This window comes from Lagopus muta, chromosome 6, assembly GCF_023343835.1.
Source record: "Lagopus muta isolate bLagMut1 chromosome 6, bLagMut1 primary, whole genome shotgun sequence".
In the NCBI taxonomy this organism is placed as follows: domain Eukaryota; kingdom Metazoa; phylum Chordata; class Aves; order Galliformes; family Phasianidae; genus Lagopus; species Lagopus muta.
In genome coordinates this window covers 3478567-3498613 of record NC_064438.1, presented here as the reverse complement: position 1 = coordinate 3498613, position 20047 = coordinate 3478567, and the positions used below count along the sequence as shown (strand labels likewise).

The 20047-nt window shown below is 37.1% G+C and overlaps 1 protein-coding gene across 6 annotated transcripts in view; it reads left to right on the top strand.

Moving 5' to 3' along the window:
• The window catches only part of LOC125695164 (growth arrest-specific protein 2-like), a 260093-nt gene that overhangs the window by 179051 nt on the left and 60995 nt on the right, over positions 1-20047 (top strand). For 3 of the 6 annotated variants that reach the window (XM_048949316.1, XM_048949315.1, XM_048949319.1), the window contains 3 exons: positions 12093-12210; positions 13263-13333; positions 15141-15222. In XM_048949316.1, the coding sequence (XP_048805273.1) occupies positions 12093-12210; positions 13263-13333; positions 15141-15222 (271 nt within the window). Of the gene's footprint in view, positions 1-561; positions 631-12092; positions 12211-13262; positions 13334-13418; positions 13601-15140; positions 15223-20047 lie in introns of those variants that run through there. The other 3 variants (XM_048949318.1, XM_048949320.1, XM_048949321.1) reach the window with 3 other exon arrangements.

The following is a 20047-nucleotide window of genomic DNA, read 5'->3' as shown; positions in this document are numbered from 1 at the left end:
GTGCAGTGGTTTGGCAGGAGAAGAAATATATTTCCTCTTAACTGGGTGTAAGCTCTTATTCTGCTTCTGCCCTCTTTGTTCAGTTTTCTTCCTTTTGACTACCTGACAGATGATGTTCCTGTTTCCCTTTAATAAGTACTATTCGTATTTGGCATGAAGTAAGCAAAGATGAGATTGGGAGATATTAATTGTAAAAACAAACAAACAAATGAACAAAAGAACAAACCAAAAACATGCTTCTAGGTTAGTCCTTAGGATGTTTTTTTTGTTGTTTTTTTTTTTTCCCCACAGATCATACATTGATAATTCAGAGTAATTGATCAAATGTGCATTCAGACTTTTCTCTAAAGGATGCCTTAGAAATCTTCTATATGTCAGTGAAAATTGTGCTTTCCTGAAGTGCGATAAGCACTTTATGACTCATTTTCATTGTATCTGTTGTTTCATTTTGGAAGCAAGCAGGTTATACCATCATTCTTAGATATTGAAGTAATAACGCCCTTTCTTCTTCATTCAACCAATATGCAGTCTTCTATATTAAAAATAATAATCTAATTTTAGGTCAAATGAAGAATGATATGGATTTATATTTCATCGCTTGGGCTCCTTCCCAGTTTGATGTCAAGCCAGGTAATAGATTCGCAGTTAGTGTGGTATCTTCTTGCCCTCCTTGGCTATTTTTGTTTGTCTTCTGAAAGCATGATTCATTAGTGTGGAGAAGATGAGCATTTTCAATCTAATTGTATAGAACTTAAGTTCCTTTAGGCTTAAATTACATGTACAGGCTGCAGTGTGTTTGCTAGCAAATTTACCTGGAATTATAACCTAATTATAACCAAAATAAAAATGGTCTTTTTATAACTTAAGAAACAAGATGCTTGACTCGTGGAAACCTGTGGGCTGAGAACATCTGGAATAGATCTATGTGCAAGGTGTTTGAGAGCAAAGGTCTGAACCATTGAATAACATATTACAACATCAAAACTTAACTTTTGTGCCTTCCACTATAAAGCTAATGATAATAAATTCCTAGCCTGTGGTAGAGTGTGTTTGTGTCTTCAGTTCAGCCATTGGAACCCTGAGGACAATTTATTTCAATATACATTTCTTGTTAGTGTTGTGTGCCTTACTGAGTAGGTCTTAGAACATGATTATAAAGTGAGTTTAATTTAACAAAGTGCAGTAAACGTGCTTAGCATAATGCTGTTTTTGATCTATCAGATTTTAAATACATCTTGGAGATTTACAACAACTTTGCACTCTGGGAATGATAAGTCAAATGGATTATGTTTGCTAAAAAGAGCCAGACTTTGCATTGTTTTTAAAATGAGGGCTCATCTTGCTGTTTTCACACAAGGGATTTGCCTGGGTATTGACAGTTCTGCTTCACTGGTGTGTGAAGCAAGTAGCTGCAGAAAGGCCCTCAGGCCTTGGAGTGATGCTCTCTGTCTCGTTCCCTGCAGTTTGAATGAGATGCCTTTCTTACCACTTGGCAGGCTACAGATTTCAGAGAAAGCATCTGGAAAGAGGAGGATGGGAAAGTGCTGTGAGTGGGCTTTGCTGACACAGTTGGCTTCATGGTTGAAGCCAGAAATGGATTTTGACAGCCATGGCAGTTAAATTTTGCAGGAAATATATATATATTATTATATAGGATTATATATAGGAAGAGGAAGATGCAGTTCTCAGGGAGTTTCAGTTAACTAGGTACTGATCTTGTCTTGGGCTAGAAACGCAAGTGGAAAATACAGGTTTGTTCCCTGTCCCCTCAAAAGGAACTGGGTAAGAACTATAAATCTTACCTTTTTTCTTCCTTTTTATCTGAACCACTTTTGCTGAAGATCCCTAGTTTCACAGGCTGCTTCATCCTACGCAAAAGAAAATGAGCTGTGAATGATGAGTTAGACATCAGATTTTGAGAACCTAGGGTTCAGTGATCATCATTTCCTCAGTTTGGCTGCATAAAAATAGTAGTGTAAAAACACTTGCAAATATAAACTTTATACTAGACTTGGAAAAACAGACTGTAGTTGAACGATAAGGGATGAGAATTTACCATATCCTTGGAAACTGGCAGTGGGGAACTATTCAGAGATCTCTCAGGGAAGCACATAAACTTTCTGAATACAGCTGTAATGAAAAAGTTCTTCCCCCATGTGTTACAACCAAGCTTGAATCTAAAATAGAAATTACTTCTTTACAGAAAGCATTCTGTACACAGTGTTCTCCCTCACCCCTTCTCTAATCCTTGGATGTGTGATGGCCTTCCAGAACGTGAAGTGAGTGTAGAAAGAAGAGGGGGAACAACTGCATCAACATGGGTTGATAGTGATAGGACAAGGGAGAATGGTTTGAAACTAAGACAGGGAGATTTAGGTTAGATATAAAGGGGAAGTTTTTTCCACTCGCAGGGTGGTGACCCACTGAAACAAGGTGCCCAAGGAGGCTGTGGATGCCCCATCCCTGCAGGCATTCAAGGCCAGGCTGGATGTGGCTCTGGGCAGCCTGGGCTGCTGGTTGGTGACCTGCACATAGCAGGGAGTTGGAACTAGATGGTCTTTGAGGTTCCTTTCAAACCAGGCCATTTTATGATTCTATGATGCAAGACAAGGGTACTTTGAAAGAGTTAGAAATGAATGCTAGTGAATGCCTTTTGTACTGTGTATTTTAAAATGGTTATATGTTGCTAGGAGTGGAATATTCATGACAGAACCAGTGGCAGCCTTTCCTTCCCTGAAGAAATCTTTCTGTAATGTCAATTTATATCCCGTGTAAATGATTTTGGAGAAGTTCTCCAAGCAACCACATATGAAAGAGTCATTCAATATGATGTAAATTATCACTTGATAACTTACTGAGCTACACAAAAATCTAAATTGCTGATTTTTACAACAGACCTCAGTTTCTAATGTTACTCTCCTGTAGCCATAAATTAATGAAACAAAGCAGAATGCTTTCTATCTTGCAGATCTGAGCATGAAACAGTGCTTTTTGAGCCTAAACATTTCCTTTTAGTTTTTTGGAGAGAGCTGTATTTCCCTGTGAAGCTGGAGATGCTTTCCCAGCTGCTGGAGGTATTCCATAACTGAAGCAGATTTAAAGAATTCCGGATTGTTTAGAGTCATTCCCAAAGGCCCCTCCTTGGTCAGGTCTAACATCTTCAGTATGGAGCAATTCTGATTATCCAAAATCTGGGTATAATAAAAAAAAATCTACATGAAAGATGGGATCCCACCATCACGAATACTTAACTCTCTGCAGAGCATAAGTAACATCAGCAAACGATGCCGAGATTTGCTGTGTCACCTCTGGGTGATCTAAGATCTGGCTAAGTGACATTATTATCTGAGATGAAAGCTAAATTAATTGAAAGTATGACCTCAGATCTCCTGCGTACTGATGTCTGGGCTGTGGTTATGGAGCATGCAGTCTTTGCTATTATTGCACTTCAGTTCTTTGTTCTTAATAACAGCTTTGAGTAATTAAACTGTGTCATAAATATGCTGTTAAAGGTAAGTGTATTAATTCCTGAAAAATGTGGATATCAGTGAAGTCTAGCAACAGAAACAAGGAACAGACAATACAGACATTTTTGGCTCAGAGTAAACCTTTAACAACAGGTCTCTTCAAGTTTTGTTCATTTTTTGAGCCTTTTTTGAGCTCATGAGTACAGTGCCTCCTAATTCTGCATCTCTTCGTATGTATGATGGTAGAATAGTGCCAGGTGTTGCTTGCAGCATAAATGGAGGTGTGAAATGGGAGTTTGAAGCATGGTAGTCCAAACTCTTTTACCACAACATCGTTTCTTATTTCTGAGCTACGCAGGAAAGTGTAACTCTGTACAGGCATGTTTTTCTAATTCTCTCAATAGGGTAATATAAATATGTGATTAAGTCTCTACATTCCTCCTGCTTTCTCTGAAGCCAGTGAAATAAATATAAGGCTACATTGACGCTATGGTAATGAATAGTGCATGTAACTAGCAAATAATTGTGTTTGTTTGTTTGTTTTTCAAGATTTCAAGTGTTTCTGATTTGCTCCTCAAGAGAAAGGAGACTGGATGTGTTTTTAGATATAAATATGAATGCAGTACGGACAGAGGATTTTTTTTCTTGGTTTAATGTGAAGAGGTGTTCCAGCTGGAAGGAGCAATTGCTTTGAAAACAGCTGTTCTGGTTTTGTTCAAGGAGTGAACTGCTCACTAGGGAGGGAGTGAAGGATGAGTAGTGGAATTATCAGGAAGTCAGTACATCAGATCTTGGTGTTAGCACAAATAATGAACTAGGTTGTGTTAAATGCAACTTTCCCTCTGGAAGTAACTAATAAACTCTTCTAGCTAGTTATACCAGCTAATGATTCAGTATAATTATAGTCCTTCATTCATATTTAGTTTATTTATGTATTTGGATGTGAATACCACAAGGCAAAATGTGGACTTGTCCTTAGTGAGTTATCACATATTATAATTCCCCTTGAGAAAACTCCACTTCAGGTAAAAGTTAAATTAATAAACCCCTCAAATTGCTGCTGGATTCTATAGATTGTACTCCTTTTTTAAACCTCTTGGGAACTGTAGCATCAAACGGAAGTGCCTCCTTTCAGCTTCCTGAAAGGCTGACTGCTGCTCACTCCAATTGTGGGAATTTGCAGTTAATCTCTGCTAAAGCTTGGCTGTTTCTCACTGGCAGAGTGTCAGTCAGTACTCCAACCAAGTGCAGCAGGAAAGGTGTGTCAAGCTGAGTGCTACCACCTGGGGAGGATATGATTTTTTTCCACACCTCTCGCAGCATTATTTGAGGTCCAGAAATAGCTGAAAAGCTTGGTTGTCTCTTTCCAGAACAGTGATCAACATTTTAGCTCTCTCAAGGCTAAGAAGTTGAGTGTAGGGTCAAACTAATGATATAAATTACTGAGCTGATGTCTAAGTGCTTTTTTTTTTTTTACTCTAACCTTGCGCAATAGTGCACAGGAGTAATGTTTTAAGAAGGAAGAGAACGTGTCGGCTAGCTGGACATAGTATTCCTATGACCTTCATCTTTCTTGAGTGAAAAACTAGAGAAGAGGATTTTGAGTTGTGCCTAGAGTTGTTGAAATTTTAATTCCTTAACAGCTTTTGAATTGAAATATTTTTATTATGTTAATTATATATGGGGAAAGATCGTCTGAATGAAAGTATGAAAGTGGATATCTCGTGAGTTTCAGCAAATTTAACTGTGGCACTTGTAGACTGGAAAATAGTGCATTTCTATTAGTACACCGATAATTTGGGAAATCCAGCAGGAGAAGTATAAATTTACATCATTGCAGAACTGCTGTAGTAGTGCTAGAACTCATTGATTCCAATATTCCATATTTGTATTTGAGTTTATATGACTGAGGGTCACAAAGATGATGCAACCTTCCTGTATTTATTTATTTTTGTGTGTGTGAATGTCATATTAAACTTATGTATGCAGGCAGTTGCATGAATTCATATCTGACTGAGCAAAAATAGGCTGAGTGCTTTTTTTCTGGGAGAGAAACGATGGCCGCTAATCACACACACAGAATCACACACAGAATCACCCGGGTTGGAAGGGACCCCAAGGATCATGTAGTTCCAACCCCCCTGCCTAGCAGGGCCACCAAACATACATATTCAGATCAGGTTGCCCAGGACCCCGTCCAACCTGGCCTTAAACACGTCCAAGGACGGGGGCATCCACAACCTCCCTGGGCAATCAACCAAGTCTCCTTAGTTTGCACACATGGTGGATTGCAGACGTGTTCATTTGTCGTCCTCTAAAACAAACCTTTGATTTCACAAAGTGCACTGACAAAGAACTTTGCTCTGTGGCATTTCCTTCTGTTGATTTGGAAAATCTTTACAGTGAAAAGTGTGATTCAAAGCAGATAGGGAATCAGAGGAGAAACGTGTGTACGTTCACAGCTGTTCTGTGACAATTAGAAATCTCTGAGAAAGTGCAGTTCACCTAGCTCTTGGTGTAGCTGAAGAAGGGCTTATATCACTGGGAGCCTGATAAAAAATAATAACTTTATTGTGAGGGTAAGAGGTACATTTTGTTTCATCTACAAGACGTATCAGGTGCTGGCTGCTGATGGAGGCGTATGTTGGGGTAAGGGTTGCTTTCTGAGAGAAGGGAAGTCTGAAGGAAGTGAGATGCATTTGCTTTCTGTGTATCTTTTCTGTATATGTGTGTGTATGTATATATCTGTATATCTGTATCTGTACACAGCTAAGAGAAAAAAAAAATCTATTTCAGTAATCCAGAAGGACTTCTTAGCAGCTGTTCCCCCTCTCCCCCCTTCCCTATGTACTTCTCATTATGATATATTTAGAAAATAAGTATTTTTAAATAATTCAAAAGATCACAGTCAAAACTGTCAGGAACATTTGTAATTGCACTTTGAAATGCTTTGCAATATAATTTATGCTGTGGGCTTCGAAAAACTTCTCAGATGCTTGCAGTTCTCACAGCCTCTCTAAAAAGCCAAGGGAGAAGTTGTAAAGGTGGTGATACCCTTCTGCTGTTCATTTAATGATGAAGCTGATATGGACTGCATCCAACTGTCAGTACAGTATATTCATGCACGTTCTTCATGTTCTCATTCCTTGTCGCAGAAGCATCATGAACTTGCTTTGGACAAGAGTTGAGTGTGTGTGGCGAGCAAACAAGAATGAGGTGTGATGAGACCTGGTATAGGCTGTGGTTTAGCTTATGACAACAGAATGGTACCTCAGTCTGCTGGAAACTGTACATGGTATTGTGTAGGGTTGATAGAAAGCATTTCTTCTCAGAAGGAAGGGTTGGGGGCTGGCACAGACTGCCCAGAGAGTGGTGGAGTCACAATCCCTAGAGGTGTTCAGGCAAAGTGTGGACATTGCACTGAAGAATGTGGTCAGCGGGCAGCATTGGTGATAGGTGAATGGTTGGACTTGATGATCTTAGAGGTCTTTCCAACATTAATGATTCTATATGTCTGTAGGCTTGTACTGACACCACTCAATCTCAGCTGTGCCCAACACACAAGCAACATCTCATCCAGAGATGTGGAGTGGGTGCATGTATAGCTTCAACTGTGGTACTTGTTCTGGATGCACCTACTCCACAAGTAAGACAAGTGGGAACACTAGTGGAAAGAAGGGAGCAAAGTGGCAGAATGCTTTGTCATAGACTTCAGCTGTTTTCTGAGATAGTAGTGTTAAAAAAAAATCTTAAAATATTTCACTAAGGGATGCTTCAAATCTCACCTATGTACTAGTAAGATTGGTTTCAGAATGGATGGACAACATGGAGATAAGAAATTCATAATAAATTAGGACTTATATCTTAAACAGAAAAGTTTATATGCAACTTTTTGGAAATAAAGATTTGCCATAGAAGAGAAATATAAAAGGAAGAAGAAATGAATGCTTTCATTCTTCAGGTTTACGTTTTGCTTATCTGTTCTCTCATGTTACCCATTAGTCAATTTGTTCACACATGATTCCGTTTTTTGAGATACATTACCAATGAATCAGCAAGCTGCAAATATCACAGGCAATTTTTATTAAGCAGATATCTTTTATTAAACTTATCGGTACAAATATAACATCACACAGACTTCATAAAGGGAAAAATCAATGTGGCTTTAGTTGTTCTAATGGCAATATCAATTGTTAAGAAATATTGGAAGAATCTTCTTTTTATGTGTATGAAATATACATTATTTTATATATTGTGTGTCAAAAGGAGAGCCACAAAGTAGATACCATTTACATGATGCAATGATTTCTACATACACTTGTTTATATGTAATTTTTTATTGTTCAAATGAGGAATGTGTCTCTGACACATACATTTTGGCAATATATTATGAAACACATTGTTTTGGAACGAGTTAAATAAAGAAATTGTTTTAATTTTGCGTCCCTTTCATTTATTTTGCATCTACACTTTTAAAAATCTACTTAGCTTGTTCTTTTCTGCATTTCTCTACAATGTTTCAGAACGAGCATCTTTTTGGAACTGCAATTCTCAGCTTCCCAAGTGGGAAGGGCTATTCTTGGTGATTTGCATTCACAAAATGTGCACTTGGTTATTCCTGGTTTCCCTCCTGTAGCCTGTGCTGAAAGCAGACCTCTCAGTGTTTTGTTGTTAAAGAGTTGGAGATGCAGCAGTAGATGTTGAAGTGTTCATTTATCTCTCTTAATTGCTTAGTGAGGACTTGCTGCTTCTTTTGAGCTGTTCAGGTGTTTGTCTCTTGTTTATATTTCAGCCTGAACTTCAGAACTTCATATTTATTCTCTACTGCTACTATATCTTTTGAACTCCAATTTTTTTTTTTGTGCTGTTAGTCTTTATGTAAACTATGTTCTCTACTGTGGGAGTATCACTCGATGCTTAGCATGTACAGCAGTATTTTCTTCTTGGAAAGGAAAGAACCCAATGATTTGATGATCGTAATCCATTGAAACACAAAAGAAGGGATATTATGGTAGAGCAGTTTTCCTTTGTCAGTGTGTGATCCTAATGAGCAGTGCTCTTTGATTTAGTATTTGGTTGTATATGAAATAGAAACGTAGCACATTTGAAAAATTTAAATCCAGAAAAATGAACGTTATAGCAGCAGCAAATTCAAGTGTTCTCAACAGAACAGAGGTCTCCAGTAAAGCACAGCTTTATAAGAATGTGGATTTTGTACAGGACGCTACTTTCTGGATTCACAAGAATCAAGTCTGACGTATAATAAGTGATCAGCAGTATTGCAGAATGCATTATCCTGTGTTTTGCACAAGAACACAAGACAATAGTATTTTGGGATGATTTCTTTTCACAGTGGATTGACCAAAGTTAAAGGCGACTTGATACTATAAAGAAAAATTTAATTTTAAAATGATCACAGTTGTCCTTCCTGGCATAAAAATGAACTGTACAATTGCTTCTGTTAATCCTGCTTGTTCTTCTGGTGCCACTGTATCAGGGTGGAGAGAACGTGAAGGGGCAGAACTGCTGGCAGAATTGCTGAGCAGGTGAATTATTCGTTATGAGGAGATGTTTTTTCTTTTCTTCTTTCCTGCAGTCTATGTTTGAATAGTTGTGAAGAATTTTATAAATTACAGAAGGTTTAAGTGCCTGTTTGTTATTACAGCTGTATGAATTCAATAAGGATGCGTTGCTCTAGGTAAATTGTCTACTGATTGATGAATTGAAGAAATAAAAAGGCTTGTCCCACCTGTGTTTGGAAGGAGGAGTTACTTTAGTGTGGAATCAGTCACAGGGTTTCGTACTGTCCTTTGTTATTTTTTTCCTGTGGGTCATCACTGTCATTATCAAGTTATTACATGACAAGTCAACTTGCTGCCTTCACGAGGCACTATTTCTAAGCTGACTACAAATATTCAGAAGTCTTTCTTTTTTTTTTTTCTCCTTTGGTGGGAACTGGCACTTTTGTGCTTTCCCTGGTGGGTTGTTGATCCTGCACAGCCCAGTGTCTGTGAAAGAAGCCAGGTTGTTTTGCTTGATTTACAATGAATGCAATAACAAGTCAGAGGAAATAGATGGTAAAGGCTGATTCTCTGTCTGCTAGTTGTGTGGAACCCAATAAAATGCATCGTGCTGCATTTTTGTGGGCTATTGCCCTTAGAATACATAGGATGCTTAAGCTTTTTTAGAAGAGGTGTAAATATTAACTAAGTGATTTTACTTGAACTGCCATTAAACCAAGCCTAGGCAAAGTATTTATTCATGACTCTCGGTAGGAAGGAGTGGAACATTACAAACAAATATGTTGTGCACAAACTATGGACATTGGGTTTTAAATATCACTGAGTGCAATGAGAAACTTCTGTACCATCAGTAATTGAAATCTTTATAGAAGTTGTGTTTCTCAGATAGGCTTTGTAAGCATAGTTGTTTAGTCGGAAAACAAAGTCAGTTTTCCTTTGTCCTGTGTTGTATATATTATTCAATCTTTATTCTAAAGACTAAAAGCTGAATTTACAAAGTTTAAGGAAATAACAGAAGTGGAGTGATGCAGAAATGGAATTATGAGGGATTTCTCCCCACACTGAAAACGAGGATCTTTTGAAACATTTCCTATACTATGCTCTTTTCTGTCAATAAGAGCAGTGAAAAAGCCAAATAACTGACTAAGCTTAATACTATCAGGGAATATTATTCCCCAAGAACAAATTATATTGGGACTCTAACTTATACCTTCAATCTATTGACTTGTTGTAAGCAAAGCAGCATGCAGTTACTGAAGATCTGAAAGTGCAAAGTATTGCTGAATTGTTCTGCTTTGTAATGTAGATCTTAAAACTTCTGAAAATGAATTTGCTCCATTCCCAGATGTGTATGCTGATAATGGCACTTATTTTTGCAGACGGGTGTAACTGATGTGACCTAATATTTGGAGAACAGATTTAGTATGTATGTAATCACACAGTGGAAATCCTAGGAATGGGTTTAAATTTGATTTGCCCACATATAATTATACTGAAAAAGGAGTAGGAAATCTTGATGTTTTTTGAGTATTAGAAGATGTCAGAAAGTCACTAGGATTTTTTAGTTTTTATGATGTGGTATGATATCTCACATCTGAGTCAACTTCCACCCAAATTGTCCCATAGTACAAAATTGGCATCAGAGTTTATCATATTTCAAAGTAGAAAATGAGGTCATGACCTATACCTAGGTTAATTTAAGGATTATTTGGTTATCATGCAAATGCAGAGTGGTATTTTACTGTCTTCAGATACGTGCACACTGCTCCAGGACACAGTGCAAAGAGTCAAAGTTTGGTGGCAGAGTTAAGCTTGTCCACAATTAAAAACCTTTGTGGATCTAATGTGGATCTAATGATATAGCTCTAATATAGTTATGGCTTATGTATTTGTTTTGTTTTGTTCTAACAATTCAGAGGGTTTAGCTTTTAGATAACTGGCAACTGTGTTAGCTTTTTGTGTCCTCCATGATGCATGTTGTCATAACATATAAAACAAAGGAAAATCAGTGCATACATACTTAAAGTAAATTTAATTTAAAAACAAGGAAAGTACCCTAATTAATTTCATTTTTATTTAAGGCTGTGTTACCACTTGGACAGATTTTTTAATGCAGTGTTTAACTTTAAACAAAAATATGACAATTCAGTGGCAAAAGGCTAATAAACATGTTGTGCTGCTTAAGAAGGGATGGACGTGGTGACCTTAATGAAACAGCCTTAATACCTTGGCAGGAACAAATTCCTGCTTGACTTTTGCTCATTATCAATTTAAAGTGAGAACTACTGTATTGTTATGTCATTTAATTCATGTAACAGTACACTGCTATGTAAACTGTGGGAGTTTCGAATTCTTGGCATATGAATTTTCTTGTAAGCGATGCATCAGTGTTCTGCACTGGATGATTTATTTCTGTGTCATTAGTTCTGTATGTCAAGGATAACCACTGTGAGTGCTGTCTAGTTACTGCTTAGGTTACATACGACCAAGTCCTGACTCTATCGTTGTACGTGATCTTTACCCTATGCATTCATGAAGTCATTCTAATAGGTTTCCAACAAGACCAGTTTTTCATTTTCTTTTGTAGATGAACATATCATAAGTGGTATGAAGTGACCGTTTCTTGCAAAATAAATTTTATTCACAAATGGAGAGAGTAACAGAAACAAAAAGTACCAAGAGAATGCAATATTTTGCTGACAGTTGAACTTGGTATCTATTAGGTACAGAAGGTATTAAATCTCAGTTTGAATTCTTCTGTCCTTGGAAAACTTATTTTTTTGTTTGGCAGATACTTGTTACTCTGTATATTGTCATCCATGTTAAATATACCCATTCTGTCTCTTGTTCATCACAAACAGTTCACCATTGCTGATGTTTCATTTGAATTTGTATACTTAGATGTATCAGTTTGGCATTCAACTCATCTGTTTACCTATATTAGGAGAAAACAAGTTGTTATGTAGCGAGACCATCCCACATTCCAATTTAGAATCTAGATATTGTACAGTTGTAATTAATTAAATTTGAGTAAACTAATACTGTTCTGAAGCACACAGAGGAGTGTTTTAGGAGAATCTCATGCTTTTGTTTTCTATGTTAGACAGGGCTATGAAGAATTAGAGAGACAACTAAAAGAAGTCTTTAAGGAAAGAAGCAATATTCTTCATCAGCTGTTGAAAACTTCCAAAGAACTTGAGGGAATTAAAGTAAATCTCCAGGTAAGGTTATGTCTGGGTTCCTTTGGCTTAGAATTACTTGGGTTTTTCATACTAGTGTCTATTTCGTGAGAGGGAAAAAAAAAAATCTGTTGTTATTGCTGATTTTATAAAGTTCTTCTTTTGATCTTGCACTAAAACTGTTGTTTTCAAGGGAAGTGTAGTCCAAACGAGTTGGGCTCTTTGTCCATTTATTCAAAATAAAACAGAAGAGAGGAAGGAAATGTGAAAAAAAAATACAGTAGAACAAAAGAAGAAGCAGAAAAGAATAAGCCGTATTAGTTGACAGCTTATTTATCGACAGCTGCATTTATCCTGGCAGCTACTAAGGAAGGATTTCCTTTCCTGCTGTAGGCTTCCTCTTTGCTCTTAAGCTGCGTATACGCAGCTTAGCGTAGCTGCTCACTTCACCCAGCTTACATGCAATCTGGATTTACTGCAGGGGATTACTTTACAAGTTTAACTGACAAACTGTGTTAGAAGAGCTGCCAGCCAGCCATTCAGAGTTGAGATACCTCTACATCTAACTGAGGGGGTTTTCTGGGTATCATAGATTGGCTGAAAGGACATTGGCCAAATTAACTCTGAGATCAAATCTGCTCCTCAGAGCAAAAATTAGAGAGCCAATACTCTGCATCTAAAGTATTGAAACGATCAGATGATTCCTTAAGAGCATGCCTATCTACCTGATACAGCCTGCTGGTCTAGTAAAGACTCATTTTCAGCTGAGAGTTTCGGTATTGCATGCCGTTTTAAAGGACAGTGTTCTCCCAACATGGGGTATTTTTCATCATATTGATGTAAGTTAAGTGGGAAAAATATATCGAGTAGCATCTTTTATACTTTTCATACAATACAGGTACTGTGTCTCAGCACTATACTGTAGTATGCTGTGCTACATTTTTCCATACTGCAGAATTCTCTCCTTCTAATCAGTGTGTACTGTGCACTATAGAACACTTTCTCCATGTTACAAAAGAGTGCCCAGTCAATCATTTTATTACTGAGTAATACTGATGATGTCTTTAGTAACTGATTTCTTGCTTTGCTATCAGTCTTTGAAAAACGATGAAGCATCAGCCAGAAGTGATGTGCAGAAACTTCTGGAACTAGGCCAAAAGCAGAGGTAAGAATACCTCCTCCCTTTTCTTTCACTTTCTGGAATGAAAGCAATTAGAAAATGCCACCTTTCCTTTTGCCTTAAATTTTAGACAGTCATGTAGTCTGGATTCTGCTGATCATAACATTAACAGTAAGATAAAGGCAAGGAACCCTATATTGTGAAAAGAACTTGAAACAAATGACATGTGCGCTGATACTGGACAGACATTAAAAATGCTGCGTGGAGATACCTGCTAAGGAAAAGGATTTTGAATTTCTCAGGAAGATTTAGGTATGAAACTTTCTGTCATTGTTCAGCTCTGTGACCCACTTAGTCATTGGATTTTGGACCAGTAAATCATGTCATTAATGTAACTTCAATCACAAGTAAGCATAACTAGCATAGAGATCACTTTATTTCGAACAATATTATATAATGGATGCATCTATATCTCATACTTTCCTCTGGAGAACACCACACATAAACTACAGTGTTTAGTTCCTTCACTATTAGAAATGCATGACTTAAATCCCTCGGCCCTCTTATTGCTGATATTTTACGTATTTAGTAGAAGCGTGTATGGCAGTGCAAGAAAGCTTGTGACAAGAACCTTCCGTTCTTCAATAAAAAGCAAGTTGGAGCCATAAAAAAAATACCATAGAGCTTTTGGAAGCTACCATGCTACTGGAAAGCCACGGTGCAGTTTCTATCACCAAAACCTGGTGGGATGATTCCCATGATTGGAGTGTGCTATTGATGGCTAAAAACTGCTCAGAAGGGACAGACAAGGAAGGAGGGAAGGAGGCGTTGCCCTCTATGCCAAGACGGAATAGAGTGTGAAGAACTGCTTGAAACATCAGTATTTCAGAATGATTACTTTAGTACAATAAGGGAGTTGATTTGTGCTGATGATGCACTGGTTCCATGCTGCTCGATCTCTATTTCAAATCAGTATGTTTCAACCTAGCATTGTCCAAATTGCTGTAGTAATAGAGTCCTGAACAAACAAAAAATTGATCCAGCAGCTAACAAATTCTGTTCTGGTAGTTGAGGTGCTTTCCACAGATTAATTTTCTTTGAGTTAAATTACCAGCTGAACGTCAGCTCAGTTCTGCGTTGCTCCTTTGTCATGAAAGATTATTGCAAGAAACAGCTCTGAAAACTCTCTACAGACGTTCTGAAATATGCCAGTCTTGTACTGTGTGACAGCTCCAAAATGTGTCGTGTGCGGGTAGATGGAGATCACCAGCAGAGGAGCACAGCTTGATGCAATCACTTGGAAGAAATTCTGTGATTGCATCTGAAATGCAAAAATGTTTTGACTCAAATAATGCCCTGTCCAAACTATTACCTTGTTTTTTCTCGTCCATTTTTATGCCAGAATATTCTACTGACTTTTCTGTTTTTTCTTTCTAGCAAGAGACATGTGAAAATTGAATTTTATTATAAAATGTTCTTATAACATTTTTTGAAGTTGTCCTTGATAACTATGTCGCTTCAGTCTGATATATTTTCAGAAGCCCAATTACCTTGACTTTATTGTGCAAATCTCTTTTCCTAGAAAGTACACACTGGTAGATGTTCTGTACAACAAACTACTTGGTGAATGTAAAGTGTAGCCAAATTCCATCAGGCAATTTTTGTCTGGCACCATCACTGTAGTTCATGAGTTCATTTTTTTTTAATTCTATTAGTAAAACACCTAGCATATACAGCACATCTGTCAGTTACTCTTATAATTAAAAAAAAAATAAAAATCTGTTCTTGAAGCTGATAAGTGAATTCTTAATGGGCTCTTGGGATGAAGTTTGTGTTTTGTGTTTTCAACTAGGGAAGAAATGAAATCTCTCCAGGAGGCCTTTCAAAAGCAGCTTAAGGAAGCAGCTGAGAAAGCAGAAAAGCAGCAGGCTACGGTGAGTGAGTCTCTGTCCCTTTTCCAATTTTTGAGTTCTTTCCTTCTGTCTTTTTTAAAATTCCTTCTAATATAGAGATTTTGTCATCATCTCAAATTTGTTTACATGTAAAAAGAAAATCTTAGGTTTGAAATATGTATTAGTACTCTATAGAGTACTATACATATAGAGTCAGAAGAAAGGAGTGGAGAAAATTCATATGTTCGGAAAAACTAATATGTTGGTCTAATTTCTGTGAGCTTTAGGAGTATTTACCCAGTATCCTGGAGATTTGGGCCCAAGTCCTTATGCCAGTGAAGTACCTCATGTCTTACCTGTACCAGAGTACACTGTCATATTGCCATTGACATTTATTTAATTGCTACTGATTGTAGTATATAGTATAGTATGTATAGTTGTGTATTTGTCACTGATCTCATTATCACTAGAAAAAAGTATTAATTCAAAGCATGAATAGCCAAATTTTGCTATTGCAGGAGGAAAAAAAGGATCATTCTTTGTTTAATTCTTCAATATAAACATGAACGTGTTCTTATGTTGGTCAGTGGTGTTCTTACAGCATGAACATAAGTTGACTAGATAATATCCAGAGATTCCTTCAGACCTCAAGTGTTCTGTGATTCTCATTGTGGGCTTGTAAACAATCTGCTAGAAGGTTTTTATAGATGTATTTTTAGTTTCACATTGTGTAATCACTGGTGTATTTGGTAATATTTTATTGGTTTTCAGACTCAATAAACGAGAGTGCTCCTGAGACAGATTTAAAATGAATCACATAATTCAGTGAATATTTGGAAATGCCTTCTTTTTCCTTCGCGTGCCTTTTGTGTGACTTTATGTCCTTGGTATGCAGCATACGAGCTCGTTATTTTAATCATTATTTTAAATCTGTGATTCTGTGAAGTATTTTTGATTTAAGAACTGAAAATATTGCTATTGAATGTAACGAATGTCTGCAATGTGTTTAGTAAGAAAGGAGATCTTTGTTTCAATTCATTAGTTGACGCAAGGTGAACAGTCATGATGATCAAACATGTTAGGTGCATGATTAGGTTAGATGTTAGGTGCATGATTTAGATTCTTAGTATCTAAAGCAGATTCTAGTGTCTTAGGCAGCTGTCACAGTGCACTGCTACTAGCACTCTCAGGTTCCCGTGAGAGTATTACCATCAAATAGTGGGATCTGAGGGTTAGTGGAACACACAAGTACTCCCTTGATATGCAGTTGGGATGCAAGAAGGAGCTGGCTAGATTCTGGAGCTGGGAAGGCAAATGGTCCCTCTATTTGGACTTGAGCATTGATGTCACAAATGTCAAACAGAAATAGCCATCCAGTGTTGAATTATGATTTATGTGGGTCATGTTATACTTGGGTTATAAACAGATATATGTAGTCTCTTTCCCTTTGTTAATCAGAAATCAGAAGTGTAAAGGTAACGTTTTACCAGTTCCTTTGTCTCCCACAAAGTATAATTACTAGATTTTTAATACACGTAGGCTTAATGAGTGAATAAAAGCTCTCTTCTATTCTTGAGGGGAAAAAATAAATATTATGCTGTACTGAACTTAAAAAGAATGAGCTATACTTGGATCTTTCTCAATAGTCAGGCCAGAGTGTGTATAGAAATCACAATCTACACTTGTAAGAGTTTTCTCCTTAAGAAAGTTATATTGTCCTGAAATAAAGGAATGAAACCACGTTCACTCTCTTGGATATATAATCAGAACAGGCTATTCCAACATTGTCTTAATTGTCTTTTTACAGATACATTGACAAATTCTTGCTAGCTTTTGTGCTCAGCAAATTTTAGCCCTGCAAATTAAATGTGGAAAACGTATTTTGTCATTTAGTCTCTGTATTCCATCTTGAGATTGAGATGAACTCAGCTGTGGGTTAAATAAATCTCAGCTATAGCAGACAGATTATTGGCTCTGTTCTTCATGACATAGTACTGTCTTTTTAACTTGAGCGCTGGTGCCTTGCACAAATTCAGCCCCCAAAATAGTGCTTTGGAAGAGCATAAAACAACAGAAACATAACAAAACCAACAAAAAAAATAAGACACGAGGAAGAAAAATCCCTGAGTTAATAATAGAACTGAACTTGGAGTGTTGCCATGCAGTTAGAGAAACTGAATTCTTAAACTGTATTCTTAAAGTTGCCAATAATAGAATACTTAATAGGCTACTGATTTTAAGGAAGGCTGCGATGAATCCTTGGTTTGTGACACTTATTTCCACGTGCCTGAGGGTAAAATGTGCATGTTCACAAATAATGAGACTGAATGAATATTCCAAAAGCGCTTTGGGGTCCTTGGATGAAAGCTACAATAGAGATAAATATTATTACTGTCACACACGGTTACTTTACACCCAATTTCTCCCACATTTCTGAAAACAATATGAATTTTGTAAGGTCTAGTGTTACTTTGAGGCAAGCGTAGCTTGAGTTTAATTCTAATTTAATGAATTATGTTTAATTCTAATAAAGTTTAAGCACGCTTTATCCTACAGGATTTGGTGAATTAAGTCTGTATTTTTTTATCTGAGTAAATAAGCATAAGGTTACATTTCTCAGCACCATGTGCACTAAATGCTATGGAGGGGTTGCAAACACATAGCCCTTTGGTTCTCTTGCATAAAGCAATGTATACAGACGCTAATGTTTGTGTTCAACAGGAAACAACTGTGAGATGGTGATGTCTGTCACATAAAAGCGAAGTGTATGCAAGAGGATGAGGATTCTGTTTCTCCAAGTAGTGAAGAAACAGAATTCAGTTTGGAGGACTGATTTTTTACAGCTGCTAACAGAGAAGTGGAAAACAAACAATGCATTTGTGTAACTTTTTCAGTGAACTGTTTCTTCTTTTTCAGTGAACTTGAATACAGAAGATAGTAGTGATTCTTGCTTCTGCCTTAGGTTAACAGGATCTTGAGAGCTTTTTGAAGGCTGGCTGTTCATTTGATTGTGTTTCATACTAACCACTTGTATTTTTGCAAGTAGCTACTATTTCAGGAAGTCACCTTGAGTCTGTGAAGTTGGTTCCCATAAATTTCTGGACTGCTTTAGATGAGTGAGAGGGTAAAGAACGAAGCAGGGAAATTATGATAGGGGCTGGAAGGGGAAAAAAGAAAAAAAACAAAACAGTGAAACTAGGGTAGGCAGGCTAATTTTAGACGGCCTTTTCCGTTTTGCTCCTGCTGCTATCTTACATCATGGTAATAGTTTTTAGGAAGGTGTGGTGATGGGGTTGTTTGACAATATAATTATTCTACAGCCTGTCAAAATGAAGGAGGAAATATGTCTGCAGAAAATCCCGCTGTGATTTGTTAGAGAATAAAAACAATATGATTAATTGGATATCAGTATGGATAAGGATGTTCTTAGTAATAAGGCACAAATATAACACTCAGGATTAAATTAGGATAAAATAGATAGAGATATCTATCACCAAACAAGAATCCTAACAAATATTACAAACTCATAAGAGGATAGGATGTCCATTTCATTCCAACATGTTTTGTTTATTAACAGTTCTTGTGACAAAGTCGTAAATGCCTCTACAACAAAAGCGTTCCTTCATTAAACTACAGCTTAAAATTGAAAAGTTTTTTTTTTGTAAGGAACCCTAGCAGACAGGATATGTTTAGCTTTGGTTTCAGAAATATCGGACGCTTTGTAGATTATTCTCTCCTTTTACCAAATGATAGAATATTTTCTATGTTTTATAGTTTCAGTCACTTTCTCTGGCTTTTAGAATCATTTTCTACGTAGTAATTTGAAAATAAGACCATGAAAGTCAGTGTTGAGTATGCTAGGTCTACTTAGTCAATGGTGTCAGTGAATGTATTTCAGTCCCACCTTAACTGTTCTGACGTTAGTCCTGAGCAATGCTGATGATGTCTGTAGGTAAGCAATAAGTGCATAGCTGAGCTCTGGCTGTGCAGTAATGACTTTGCTGGTATTCCTCCACTTTTTGTCCATGGTAAATAACTAATATCTGTCTCATAGAATTAGATCACAGCCATCTGCTAAAGCACTTTGTATTTCAGTGGGGAAATATCTAATTTCAACATTTCAAGGTCACACACTGTGAGTAAAGGCTACTGGGTGGAAACTGTTGCCTTTAATAAATGTAATGAGCTCTGAAGCACTCAAAGCTCTGAGTACCTTGGATGTCTGTGTCCAGGAGACAGAAGCAATGTCTGTGCTAAATACTGAAAAGTTCATTCTGAGAACCACCAATACATTTTCATTATGTGTTTTCATAATTACTGCTAGATTCAAGACTTTCCTACGGTAGGAAAGAGCTGAAAGTCAAACAAGAACAAAGAGCAGATAGAAAGTGGAAAAGCTGCAGAAAGATTCATAGTTATTATTTCATTTAGCATACCTCTCTTCTAACAAAGAAAAGCGCTCAAAAGCTTACTATGCTAGGAGGATCTGGAGGATGAAAGCAGAACTTGTACTCTTCTTGAAAGCAGTTTATGTACTGTTGTCATTTGTGCTCTAAACTCCACTTCTCAACTTGAGATTCTGAAGCTCTGTGTGGTCCATTACTATGCCCTAACATTAGGACTGAGTAAAACCATCACACGAATTGCTGGTTAAATTAACAGCCCTGTGGTGTCTGTCAGTGGTTTATGGGCAGGTTTGGCCCAGTTCAGTGACTTGAAGGGCAGTGGGATTTGTGAATCCATGCCTCCGGAGTGGGGAAACAGGGGACCCCAAATAATTAAAAACAATGGCAAGGATCCGAGGAGAAACAAACTAATTCACTAAATGTAGCATTGGAATGCAAGATAACACTATAATACAATATAA